This window comes from Mobula hypostoma, chromosome 1 (genome assembly GCF_963921235.1).
Source record: "Mobula hypostoma chromosome 1, sMobHyp1.1, whole genome shotgun sequence".
NCBI lineage: Eukaryota > Metazoa > Chordata > Chondrichthyes > Myliobatiformes > Myliobatidae > Mobula > Mobula hypostoma.
This window is the reverse complement of record NC_086097.1, coordinates 140083287-140097270: the sequence shown is the minus strand read 5'-3', so window position 1 is coordinate 140097270 and position 13984 is coordinate 140083287. Positions and strand designations below refer to the sequence as shown.

The 13984-nt window shown below is 51.2% G+C and overlaps 1 protein-coding gene across 1 annotated transcript in view; it reads left to right on the top strand.

Moving 5' to 3' along the window:
- The window catches only part of bmper (BMP binding endothelial regulator), a 66757-nt gene that overhangs the window by 23233 nt on the left and 29540 nt on the right, over positions 1-13984 (top strand). The window contains exons 7-13 of the mRNA XM_063056881.1: positions 1104-1203; positions 1605-1714; positions 2878-3015; positions 4117-4221; positions 5019-5064; positions 6112-6438; positions 7122-7458. Coding sequence (XP_062912951.1) covers positions 1104-1203; positions 1605-1714; positions 2878-3015; positions 4117-4221; positions 5019-5064; positions 6112-6438; positions 7122-7458 — 1163 coding nt within the window. The remainder of the gene's footprint in view (positions 1-1103; positions 1204-1604; positions 1715-2877; positions 3016-4116; positions 4222-5018; positions 5065-6111; positions 6439-7121; positions 7459-13984) is intronic.

The following is a 13984-nucleotide window of genomic DNA, read 5'->3' as shown; positions in this document are numbered from 1 at the left end:
TACACTTTAGGGTAGTCTGGGGTGACGTACGTTTTATATTTTCTTTTTTTGGAACACTCTCCCATGGCGTGCGCTCTCTCTTGCTTGCTCTGTCTCGCGCTTGCTCTCTCACGCGCTCCCTCTCACACTCTCTCTCGCTGTCTCTCGCTCTCAAAAAAATTGATTTCCGGGATATTGTAAATAATTTGCGGGCATCAGGGAGCCACTATTAATATGTGGGAGACTCCCAGAACTTCAGGGAGAGGTGGGATGTCTGCAATTGTGACTTGACGCTCTCAATCCCATCCCAAAGATGGTTCCACACTGAATAGTCACAGGCCAGGATACCAGGCATCAGTGGGAATGTTGCATCATTTCGTGGCAGGTTTGAGCTCATCCTTGAACCTTTCCCTCAGTCCTTTGATGATCTGTTCCTGAGACAGAGCTGGGATCACGGTGCCTTCCTGTATGCGTACTATGCGCCTTGAAGCCCTAGGTTTACTGTGGCACACCCTGTAATGGAACAACATGCAACTCCTCCAAGTCCAGAGGTGGGCCAGTGTCTGCTGCTCCAGGTGAATGTTATCCTGTCCAGGGAGCTAGGTCACATCCTGACTGCCCTGTGGGACAGGCCACAGTGTTATGTACCAGAGACTGACCTGTCAGTGGCCCATATCCCTCTCACCCTTGCCATTTTCCCCTTTGGCCTCCACTGATTCTGCCTCAGATGGAATTTTTAGTCCTGTAGTTCCCCATCATTCCTCGGTACCAATTTCATCCTTCACGAATATAGCTACCTACCTCCTTCCTTTTACAGTCTGTCCTTCTGAAACATGTAAATGTATCCTCCCCCATCTCTGGTTCTACCTTAAACCTGTGTTGGTTGAGCTTCCTGGCTCCCGAGGTTGCACAGCAAGCTCCCATTGGGACAACTGTCTTCACGGGATGTGCTCCCCACTCTGTGTCCTGGTCCAGCAGATTCTTCTGCACTGGTACACTTGTCTCAACTCACAGCCCATGCACCAGGCCCTGAGGTTGTTCTGTCGTCCCTCTCACTGACCTTATACAGTCTGGCCGTGACGGTATGGAGAAGTGTTGACGTTGTGGTCTCTGCTTGTGTACAGGGTGGCGCACTGCACTGTGTCCGTGAGGTCTGCCCCATTCTCTCCTGCCCGCATCACCTCAGCCGAGTGCCGACTGGAAAATGTTGCCCCCGGTGCTTTGGTGAGTGAATTCAATTTTCACAGCATAAATTCCACTCGTGCTGAAGGAAAGATTTACTGAGGAACATTGGGTAACTCAAGGGCACTCAACTTGTGATGGCAGATTTAAGATTTTAACTGATTACCCTGTGGAGACACTGAGGATGTAACCAAGGAGAAGGCTTGACAGACCTTCCAGCCTCGTCCAGAGGACCAAGGAGCAAGATTCTAATTGGGGAGATGAAGGCAGTGCAGACACCCTGGGTGGAGAGGAAATCCCGGCACACAGCAGACGAGCCGAACAGTCCATGCCACATACTCTAGAAATAGTTGGTCTCTGTGAGGGCCATCTCTTCATTCTGGGAGCAAGATGTGGGTGTGTGTCCTTCCTGTAACATGCTGCACGCTTTTGCCTTGGTGCAGGTCAGAGACGCGTGTTTGACCTGAGTGCCAGGAGCTGCTTGTTTCACAGTAAGGTCTACGAGCATCAAACCTCGATTGCCTATGATAACTGCACCTCGTGTGTGTGCAAGGTAAGTAAAGACAAGCAGCCTATCGTGTGGAGAGTGGAGTGGCTGTAGTTTCACCCTCCCTGTAAGCACTGGGGAGGATGGAAAGCAGCCTGGAGTCTGCATTACTAGATGGTGAGGTAGGGGTAGGGCAAGGTTGGGTGCTGAAAGTTGAAGGTGGCTAAGATGGAGGTGTCTGGGGAGAGATGGGGGTAGGAAAGACAGGTGGGGGAGTTAGGTGTGTTGGGGGCGAAAGGCATAGGTATCTGAGAGGAGATTAGATTGAGAGAGGTGGGATCAGGAGAGAGGTGATCGTGATTGGGAAAAATTGGATTGGAAAAGATAGGATTAGGATGAGAGAAGGGATGTGGGAGAGACAGGGTCAAGATGAGGAAAGATGGGAGAAGCTGTGATCTTAGCTTAGGGGTGCCGAGGACTCATGTTAGGGTGGGAACGGAAGTCTTTGACCTGGATCTGGTGTCCTTTGGTCAGTTTTCCTGACTGACACTCAGAGGAGATGAGACTTGTAAACCCAGCAAGTCCACAGACCACTGCCACTTTTTGCCTTGTTGTGTCCAGACATCTACGGGATATTGGAAGAGCTGGCCTTTGTATAAGGAGGAGTGGGGTGGATACTGCAGAGGTCCTGCTGGCTTGTGTAGAGGGTAAAGTCAACCATGCACTTCTGTTAGGCCATGCTCCAGAGAGCCAGGTCCAATCCCGACCACACCTCCAGCACCCAGGGCCCAGGGCCACTGTGGCCCATGGCTGGACTCCATCCTGGGAGGCTGTGTCTCTGGATTGATCACAAGGACCGGGGCCACACTCCAGAAAGACACTAGTTATCTGAAACAGCTTCTTCTGTGAACCTTCAGAATTCTGTGCCCCAGGAGCTGAAGGTTCAGCAGATTCGGTCTGTGTGTTTATGGCATGGATTGGTACTTGATGCGTTTACGGTGCAGACTGGTGGATTTTGGGGGTGTTAGTTTCACGTGGGGAAGTGGGATTGAGCAAAAGACCAGCTGTGATCCTGTCGCGTGGCTGGTCTTTGGATGTGGAGTGACCCCTCCTGTTGCTTTAGTTAATGTGCCTGTTAATAAAATCTTGCTGTGAACTCTGGGTGTGTGGATTTTTTTTACCGTGACAGTCAGAGTTTGGAGTTTGTTGACGCACTTGTTTTCACACAGGATTCCAGCGTAATCTGCAGGAAGCACTGTTCTCCCCCCGGGTCCTGTCGGGATCGGGGTCAGTGCTGTGAGGAATGTCTGTCCTACATTTCCGCTGAGCAGTTCAAACTTTGTCGAGTTGGGAACAGGGTCTACAAGGTGAGTGCTGTCACAGACACCAGTACTCACCCCCGCGGGATGGCGGTTGTCTCTCGCGTCCATTGATGACAGGAAACCTGCGTGGGAGAGTTTTTAAAGTGGAGAAGCCATTGTAGTGGGGCAGTTCCACTTGCTCGACCCCAGAAGTCTGGAACAAGCATCACAACTGAGGTGTTCCTTGGTTGCAGTGGATGACCATGACTACAGTAGTGCCTTGTCATGCCCTTCGATTCCACGGAGTGTTGCAGAGCCACCTTCCTGGCCATTGGATCTCATCTGGAGTTGACTTTGCAAGCTAGGACAGGGATGTCCCTATCTCACTGGTGTAATAGGCCCATTGGTTACCATCACCTGGTCTAGCTCACCTGGTCTAGCCCACCTGCCAAAGTGGTCTACTGGGGCGTGGCTGCTGCCGACAGCTACTTGGAGCCACAGGTGAGATCTGTGTGTCTGGTGGGCACCAAAGCTTAGTGAGCTACCCCAGAATGGACCCAACAAGCCCTACACCAGAGGTGCTACCCCTCCCTGGACCCCTCACGAGGTAGTAATCAATTGAAGTAGTGATATTGGAGGTGGACTGACACCATCAGTGTTGGTACAGCCTGATCGTCCATTAGTGTTGTCCAAGAGTGGGGTAACCACACCTCCAGACTCTTCCCTCTGGTCTTCTTCTTTTCTCCATATTCTGGTCTAGACTGGGAACCACTGTCCCTATTTTTCCATCGGAACTCGAACATTTCAGAGTTTCTGGAAAGGAATGGGGACCTGATCCGAAGGGTTTCTTGGGTCTTGTATCTCTGGATCTCAGCCTCAGCCCCAGGACTCAGAGTTAGGCAGTGGAAGCTGGCAGTCGGGTAGAGAGTTGTGGTTGTGGTGTGGGACCAGCAATGGTGCAGGACACCCTGACCAGCTGGACAGGTAAGTCCGTTCATTGGGAAACACCTGCTGCACCCACAGGTGACAGAAATGGGCTAAGGTCTTACAGGACCCAGGGGCTCAGTATTTATTGGAACACGCGTGGGTGGTGACATGCGGTTTAGAAGTTTGGTCCTGAGAAGGTGGTTGTAATCCAGCACTGTCTTTCCTGATTCCTTGCTGCAGGATGGGGAAATGTGGTCAGCAGTTAACTGCTCGCTGTGTGTGTGCAAGAAGGGAGTGACAGAATGTCGGAGGAAGGAGTGTCCCCCCGTCAAGGATTGTCCAGTGGTGAGTGAGTGCACTGTGTCCAGAGTAATGTTTACAGTGCCACCTGACCTCACTGGGTTTACTGTGTATCCAGTGCAACAGTATCTAGTGCCCTGTACGGGTTCATTGTGTCTAATGTGTATATCAGACCATTTCTTCCTCATTGTATCTAGTGTTTTTGCAGTGCTGTCCAGTGCTGTGCTTAGACTATCACGTATTCAGTGTCCAGAGTTGTCCTTCACACACTGACAGCCAGTTCTGTGTCTGGTGCTGAGCCCTGCACTGCATGTCCAGAGGTGAGGATTTGTTTTTCAGTCAGGCACAGAAACATTTCCTTCCAGTACTCGGCACTTGAGTGCAGGACGGTATGAGTGCAGCGGGGAACATCCCTTCAACCCACCTGCTCCATGCTGGGGCTTATGCTCCACCCCATCACCCACCCCAATGAATGTTCTACCCCGGGTGTTCCCCAGCTGCCTAGTCAGTGCACCCACTCTGGTCACAACCCCTCCCCAGCAGACAGACAAAGTGCCAGGGTAGACAATGTAAAATACCGAAATCTGATCCTGAAGGTGACGCGCAGCAGGTTAGATAGTGTCTGTGTAGACAATTAAAATGTCAGGTCAAGGCCCTTGTGCTTCCACTCAGACGGCACAGCTCTAACTGATCTTCCGGGACCGACCTTTATGTCCTCAATCCACTTGTGTGAATTGGTCGATGTGTTCTCAAAGCTGGACAGAAAGAACTGTCTCCCCCAGTAAAACGAAGTCCCACAGTTAACTGTGATCTTTGTACTGACCGATGTGTTTCATCCACAGGGAAAGACCATCAACAGGAATGGGTGCTGTGCAATTTGTACTGAAAGTGAGTGCAAACCTCTCATGGACACTCGAATGCATTTACACTTCATACCTCACTCACCCCTCCCTATCTCTGTTATACCCTCCAGCCCCCACACCCTTCCTATCTCTGCAACCTGCTCTGGCCCCTATCCCCCTTCTGGCCTCTGTAACCCTTTTGGCCCCTAATCCTCTCCCCATTTCTATAAATCCTCTGGTCCCTATACCCCTCCTGGTCTCTGTAACCCGCTCTGGCCCCTACGGCGCTCTCGGACACTAACCCTTACTAGTCCCCACATGCTACACTTTGACAGACGGAACAGACGAACTGAGCCCTGAGCATCTGACTACCAGCACGGATCCCTGTGGAATTCCACCACCCCCCACCCATTGCTCCAAACAGACCCCATTTATTTGTTTTCCTTTTCTTGTCTTTTTGATCCACGAATACCCCAGGATCATATATTCATCTTTATACATCCCCCTCAAGGAGCACCATCTAAAGCCACATCACACACACTAGTTCCGAACTTTCCTACCGGTCACTCCCTCAGAACCAACTCTGTATTTCTGTTTAGGATGTCTCTACTGAAAGCAATTGATGTGTTTTGTATCTCAACCTCTGGCCCCACCCCACCCACCACTGAGGCTGGGCTGTTATGGGCCATTCCTGTCTGTCTCTGGGCCTGATCTGTGCTGTGGCCATGAATAAAGATTAAAGAGGGGGTCACAGATGTTTAACCTGTACACTGAAGCATACAATAGAATGCGTCATTTGTGTCACATCAGTGAGGATTGTGCTGGGCAGCCCACAAGGGCCATGCTTCCAGCGGCAACATTCAATGTCCACAACTCACTAACCCTAACCCAATGTCTTTGGAATGTGGGATGAAACTCGAGCACCTGGAGGGACAGTTCGAACTCCTTATAGGCAGCACTGGGAATTAAACCCCAATCATTAAAAACTGGCACGTAAAGCATTATGCTACAGTGACGCCCCATCATTCCCGTCTCTGAACACTGATCTGTCTAGGTGCCGAGCCAGGCTGACCCTGTGTTTATGTTCACACAGAACCCGGCGTCTGTACAGTGTTCGGTGACCCCCATTATAACACCTTTGACGGAAGGGCCTTTAACTTCCAAGGGACGTGCCAGTACGTTCTGGTGAAGGACTGCTCCCGCGCTGCCAGTTTCCAGGTGCTTGTGGAGAACGACGCTCGGCGCACACAGGCCTACTCTTGGACCAGGTCGATCGACCTGGTGCTGAGCACGGGGACCGTCAGCCTGCTCCAGCACCTCACCGTGAAGAAGGATGGGGTGAAGCTCGCACTGCCCTATCAGGGTCAAAACCTTTCCATTCAGCTGGAGGGCTACTTGCTGAAAGTAATGACAGCAGTAGGTGAGTTGCAGCAGTGGAACCCCTTCATCTTCCTCAGCAGGTGAGATCTGCCCTTCCCCTTCCCTCCCGAGGTGAGAACGGTCCTTCACTCCCCCCTCAGCTCCAGGAAAACTGCCCCTCACCTCCCTCCCATCAACAATTTCTTTTCTCCCGCAGATGCTCCTTGGCCCACTGAGCTCCTCCAGCAGATTGTTGGTTGATCCAGAGAAGGTTGTGTGGGCAGCACTGGGATGCTGGCAGAGATCTGTTTGCTGGTGTTGGTGGGGGTTACACTCTGCTTCTGGGATCTCCGGGACAGTTCCAGTGCTTTGAGAGGGCAGACCAGACCGAGGGTAATGTGACTCTCCCTCAGTAATGCAGTGGGGGGGGGGGGGGAATGAACCAGACTGAGGGTGTGTGACACTCCCTTTCTGCAGTGAAGGGGCAGACCAGGCTAACGATGATGTGATACACTCTCAGTACTGTAGTGGGGGTGTGAGGGCCATACTGAGGGTGTACAACACTCCCCTTCTGCAGTGAGGGATAGACCAGGCTAACGATGATGTGATACACTCTCAGTACTGTAGTGGGGTGCGAGGACCAGACATGGTGCGTGACACTCCCATGGTTCTACACAATGGTTGTTGGCCTGGGTGTGAAGGGAGGGAACAGTGTATGGTCAGTAACAGATCTTGTGTTGATAGGTATTGAGATCTCGTGGGATGGAGACAGTTTTGTCGAGGTTATGGCAGCTCCCTCACTGAAGGGCAAACTCTGCGGTCTGTGCGGAAACTACAACGGACACAAACGGGATGACCTGATCGGTGGAGACGGCAGTTTCAAGTTTGATGTGGATGCCTTTGCTGAGTCGTGGCGTGTGGAGAGGAACAAAGTGTGTAAACAGGCCCAGCGAAGGCTCTGGCCTCACGTCTGCTCTGGGACTGTGAAAGTCAAGTTCCGTGCTCACAGAGAGTGCCAGAGACTCAAATCCTGGCCCTTCAAGAACTGTCATTCCAAGGTCGATTATGTCTTGTTCTACAGGTGGGTGTCACTAGGGTGTTCTAGTAGGTTCATGGGTACAGGTGTGTGCCCCAAGGGTCACCAGTGGGTGTAGAGGTGCAGGTATTTGTCCTGAGTGTCAGCATGTCAGCAGAGGGTATAAGTGTATAAGTGTGTGTCTTAAGCATCATCATTTGGGTATAGAGGTACAGGTGTGTGTCCTGAGTGTCATTGTTGGGGCAGAGGTACAGGTGTGTCCCAAGGGTCAGGAGTAGGTGTAAGGGCTCTGAAAATGGTGTCCTAAGGGAGGTAATGTACTGCAGCTTCTATATGACCCCAGTCTCACTTGTCTGGCATCACACCATGGATGGGTGGGGGGGGAGAGGATGGGTTCTGGGACGACTTGGGGAAAAAGCAATAGAAATATTGACTTGTACATCCCTGAGAGTTAGGGCAGCGAAATGTGATCCCATCTCCCTCCCCATCTGTTCTCAACATTGTCCAGGACCATCTATGAGCAGACACGGTGGGAATCTGTTCTGATCATTCCAGTTACTGGTTTAAGAATTGTATTTGGCTATGTCCCAATTCACCACAAGATGGCAGACTGTGCCCACATTGGTATCTCCACAGGCACAGAAGAACCTGCTTTATTTTTGTTTGGGCATTAACTGGGTCTGGCTTTGTGTGAACTCAGGGTTTTGTTGCTGTATGTATCATTGCTAATCGTTACAGAGCTTTAGAATTTCTGTACAAATATGACTGGATTTGTTCATGGAAACTTGAAGCTCCATAAAGCCCTGAGGTGAAGTCTTGGCAAACCACAAAAGCATCACATGAAATGTCACAAAGTAAATCACTGAATTCCTCAGTGCCTGAGATTTTCCTGTCTGAAGTGTCCGTGGTCACATTATGTTCTGGGGCATCTGAGCATTACGATACTTCCACCAAGAGGGGAACAGATATTTTGGTTCTCCGAATTACTAAGTAGACTGAGAGACAGGGTTCATTGTTCTATAAAATCTTCATGATTGAAGGGCAGACAGTTTAGTCATTAAAGATCTGGACTAACAGAGCATTGTGCAATGAGGCTGGTCAGAAACATTGTGGTATTTGGAACAGAAGTAAAGGTGAAGATCTTGCTGTTGGGTCAGATGCTTTATGCTGAACCCTGCAGTGACTTGGACAAAGTTGGTCACTCTAAGTGAAAAGACTCCACTCCTGGAGCAGTGAACCACTTCCCACTCGACACAAAACGGGGAGAGGACTGCACAGACAGAGACAACTTGCATCTCTACTGCAAGAAGTGGCTGCAGGACACCCGATCACTGAATGTTTTAGAAGTGTTTTGTTGTGACATCGGAAAACAGGACATCTTGTGCAGAGCTGTATCTCACCAACAGCAAATTAATTGTCAAACTATCAGCTTCAGTTCTGATAATGGGAGAGTCACTCGAAGTCCAGCACCAGTTACCCACCACCCCCCCGCCCGCCGCCCAAATCCAACCACTTGGGCAGATACAAAGGATGCAATGAACTCTTCTTTTACATCCACTGAGCGGGTATTGGTGCCTGAACTTAACATTATAGCAAAAGGCTAAGAGGCTGGAAAATTTAAGAAAGGCATTTGAAGATGTAAGCAGCAGAACGTTAGTGGATAGGGAATGGTAGCTGTGGATTTGGACAAGGAATGGCAGATAAGGACATCGAACTGTAGTAGTAGATGTCGACAGGAGATGGTGGATGTGAGATGGGGACGGTGGAGTTGGATGTGGACAGGGATGGTGGATGTGAGATGAGTTGGATGTGGACAGGGATGGTGGATGTGAGATGGGGACGGTGGACTTGGATGTGGACAGGGATGGTGGATGTGAGATGGGGACGGTGGAGTTGGATGTGGACAGGTATGGTGGATGTGAGATGGGGACGGTGGAGTTGGATGTGGACAGGGATGGTGGATGTGAGATGGGGACGGTGGAGTTGGATGTGGACAGGGATGGTGGATGTGAGATGAGTTGGATGTGGACAGAGAATGATGGATGTGAGATGGGGACGGTGGAGTTGGATGTGGACAGGGAATGATGGATGTGAGATGGAAACGCGGAGTTGGATGTGGACAGGGAATGATGGATGTGAGATGGAAACGCGGAGTTGGATGTGGACAGGGAATGATGGATGTGAGATGAGTTGGATGTGGACAGGGAATGATGGATGTGAGATGAGTTGGATGTGGACAGGGATGGTGGATGTGAGATGGGGACGGTGGAGTTGGATGTGGACAGGGATGGTGGATGTGAGATGGGGACGGTGGAGTTGGATGTGGACAGGGATGGTGGATGTGAGATGGAAACGCGGAGTTGGATGTGGACAGGGAATGATGGATGTGAGATGAGTTGGATGTGAGATAGAAACGCGGAGTTGGATGTGGACAGGGAATGATGGATGTGAGATGGAAACGCGGAGTTGGATGTGGACAGGGAATGATGGATGTGAGATGAGTTGGATGTGGACAGGGAATGATGGATGTGAGATGAGTTGGATGTGGACAGGGAATGATGGATGTGAGATGAGTTGGATGTGGACAGGGAATGATGGATGTGAGATGGGGACGGTGGAGTTGGATGTGGACAGGGAATGATGGATGTGAGATGGAAACGCGGAGTTGGATGTGGACAGGGAATGATGGATGTGAGATGAGTTGGATGTGAGATAGAAACGCGGAGTTGGATGTGGACAGGGAATGATGGATGTGAGATGAGTTGGATGTGGACAGGGAATGATGGATGTGAGATGAGTTGGATGTGGACAGGGATGGTGGATGTGAGATGGGGATGGGGACGGTAGAGTTCGATGTGGACAGGGAATGATGGATGTGAGATGGAAACGCGGAGTTGGATGTGGACAGGGAATGATGGATGTGAGATGGAAATGCGGAGTTGGATGTGGACAGGGAATGATGGATGTGAGATGAATTGGATGTGGACAGGGAATGATGGATGTGAGATGAGTTGGATGTGGACAGGGAATGATGGATGTGAGATGAGTTGGATGTGGACAGGGATGGTGGATGTGAGATGGGGACGGTGGAGTTGGATGTGGACAGGGATGGTGGATGTGAGATGGGGACGGTGGAGTTGGATGTGGACAGGGATGGTGGATGTGAGATGGGGACGGTGGAGTTGGATGTGGACAGGGATGGTGGATGTGAGATGGGGACGGTGGAGTTGGATGTGGACAGGGATGGTGGATGTGAGATGAGTTGGATGTGGACAGGGAATGATGGATGTGAGATGGGGACGGTGGAGTTGGATGTGGACAGGGAATGATGGATGTGAGATGAGTTGGATGTGGACAGGGAATGATGGATGTGAGATGGAAACGCGGAGTTGGATGTGGACAGGGAATGATGGATGTGAGATGAGATGGATGTGGACAGGGAATGATGGATGTGAGATGAGTTGGATGTGGACAGGGATGGTGGATGTGAGACGGGGACGGTGGAGTTGGATGTGGAGAGGGAATGGTGGATGTGAGATGGGGACGGTGGAGTTGGATGTGGACAGGGATTGTGGATGTGAGATGGGGACGATGGAGTTGGATGTGGATGGGGACGGTGGAGTTGGATGTGGACAGGGATGGTGGATGTGAGATGGGGACGGTGGAGTTGGATGTGGACAGGGAATGATGGATGTGAGATGGGGACGGTGGAGTTGGATGTGGACAGGGAATGATGGATGTGAGATGGAAACGCGGAGTTGGATGTGGACAGGGAATGATGGATGTGAGATGGAAACGCGGAGTTGGATGTGGACAGGGAATGATGGATGTGAGATGGAAATGCGGAGTTGGATGTGGACAGGGAATGATGGAAGTGAGATGAATTGGATGTGGACAGGGAATGATGGATGTGAGATGTGGACAGGGAATGATGGATGTGAGATGAGTTGGATGTGGACAGGGATGGTGGATGTGAGATGGGGACGGTGGAGTTGGATGTGGACGTGAGATGGGGACGGTGGAGTTGGATGTGGACAGGGAATGATGGATGTGAGATGGAAACGCGGAGTTGGATGTGGACAGGGAATGATGGATGTGAGATGAGTTGGATGTGAGATAGAAACGCGGAGTTGGATGTGGACAGGGAATGATGGATGTGAGATGGAAACGCGGAGTTGGATGTGGACAGGGAATGATGGATGTGAGATGGGGACGGTGGAGTTGGATGTGGACAGGGAATGATGGATGTGAGATGGAAACGCGGAGTTGGATGTGGACAGGGAATGATGGATGTGAGATGAGTTGAATGTGAGATAGAAACGCGGAGTTGGATGTGGACAGGGAATGATGGATGTGAGATGAATTGGATGTGGACAGGGAATGATGGATGTGAGATGAGTTGGATGTGGACAGGGATGGTGGATGTGAGATGGGGACGGTGGAGTTGGATGTGGACAGGGATGGTGGATGTGAGATGGGGACGGTGGAGTTGGATGTGGACAGGGAATGATGGATGTGAGATGGAAACGCGGAGTTGGATGTGGACAGGGAATGATGGATGTGAGATGAGTTGGATGTGAGATAGAAACGCGGAGTTGGATGTGGACAGGGAATGATGGATGTGAGATGGAAACGCGGAGTTGGATGTGGACAGGGAATGATGGATGTGAGATGAGTTGGATGTGGACAGGGAATGATGGATGTGAGATGAGTTGGATGTGGACAGGGATGGTGGATGTGAGATGGGGACGGTGGAGTTGGATGTGGACAGGGAATGATGGATGTGAGATGGAAACGCGGAGTTGGATGTGGACAGGGAATGATGGATGTGAGATGAGTTGGATGTGGACAGGGATGGTGGATGTGAGATGGGGACGGTGGAGTTGGATGTGGACAGGGAATGATGGATGTGAGATGAGTTGGATGTGGACAGGGAATGATTGGATGTGAGATAGAAACGCCGAGTTGGATGTGGACAGGGAATGATGGATGTGAGATGGAAATGCGGAGTTGGATGTGGACAGGGAATGATGGATGTGAGATGAATTGGATGTGGACAGGGAATGATGGATGTGAGATGAGTTGGATGTGGACAGGGATGGTGGATGTGAGATGGGGACGGTGGAGTTGGATGTGGACAGGGATGGTGGATGTGAGATGGGGACGGTGGAGTTGGATGTGGACAGGGATGGTGGATGTGAGATGGGGACGGTGGAGTTGGATGTGGACAGGGATGGTGGATGTGAGATGGGGACGGTGGAGTTGGATGTGGACAGGGAATGATGGATGTGAGATGGAAACGCGGAGTTGGATGTGGACAGGGGATGGTGGATGTGAGATGGGGACAGTGGAGTTGGATGTGGTCAGGGATGGTGGATGTGAGATGGGGACGGTGGAGTTGGATGTGGACAGGGATTGTGGATGTGAGATGGGGACGGTGGAGTTGGATGCGGACAGGGATGGTGGATGTGAGATGGGGACGGTAGAGTTGGATGTGGACAGGGATGGTGGATGTGAGATGGGGACGGTGGAGTTGGATGTGGACAGGGAATGATGGATGTGAGATGGGGACGGTAGAGTTCGATGTGGACAGGGAATGATGGATGTGAGATGGAAACGCGGAGTTGGATGTGGACAGGGAATGATGGATGTGAGATGGAAATGCGGAGTTGGATGTGGACAGGGAATGATGGATGTGAGATAGAAACGTGGAGTTGGATGTGGACAGGGAATGATGGATGTGAGATGGAAACGCGGAGTTGAATGTGGACAGGGAATGATGGATGTGAGATGAGTTGGATGTGGACAGGGATGGTGGATGTGAGATGGGGACGGTGGAGTTGGATGTGGACAGGGATGGTGGATGTGAGATGGGGACGGTGGAGTTGGATGTGGACAGGGATGGTGGATGTGAGATGGGGATGGTGGAGTTGGATGTGGACAGGGATGGTGGATGTGAGATGGGGACGGTGGAGTTGGATGTGGACAGGGAATGATGGATGTGAGATGAGTTGGATGTGAGATAGAAACGCGGAGACAGGGAATGATGGATGTGAGATGGGGACGGTGGAGTTGGATGTGGACAGGGAATGATGGATGTGAGATGAGTTGGATGTGGACAGGGAATAATGGATGTGAGATGATTTGGATGTGGACAGGGATGGTGGATGTGAGATGGGGACGGTGGAGTTGGATGTGGACAGGGATGGTGGATGTGAGATGGGGACGGTGGAGTTGGATGTGGACAAGAATGGTGGATGTGAGATGGGGACGGTGGAGTTGGATGTGGACAGGGATGGTGGATGTGAGATGGGGACGGTGGAGTTGGATGTGGACAGGGATGGTGGATGTGAGATGGGGACGGTGGAGTTGGATGTGGACAGGGATTGTGGATGTGAGATGGGGACGATGGAGTTGGATGTGGACAAGGATGGTGGATGTGAGATGGGGACGGTGGAGTTGGATGTGGACAGGGATGGTGGATGTGAGATGGGGACGGTGGAGTTGGATGTGGACAGGGAATGATGGATGTGAGATGGGGACGGTGGAGTTGGATGTGGACAGGGAATGA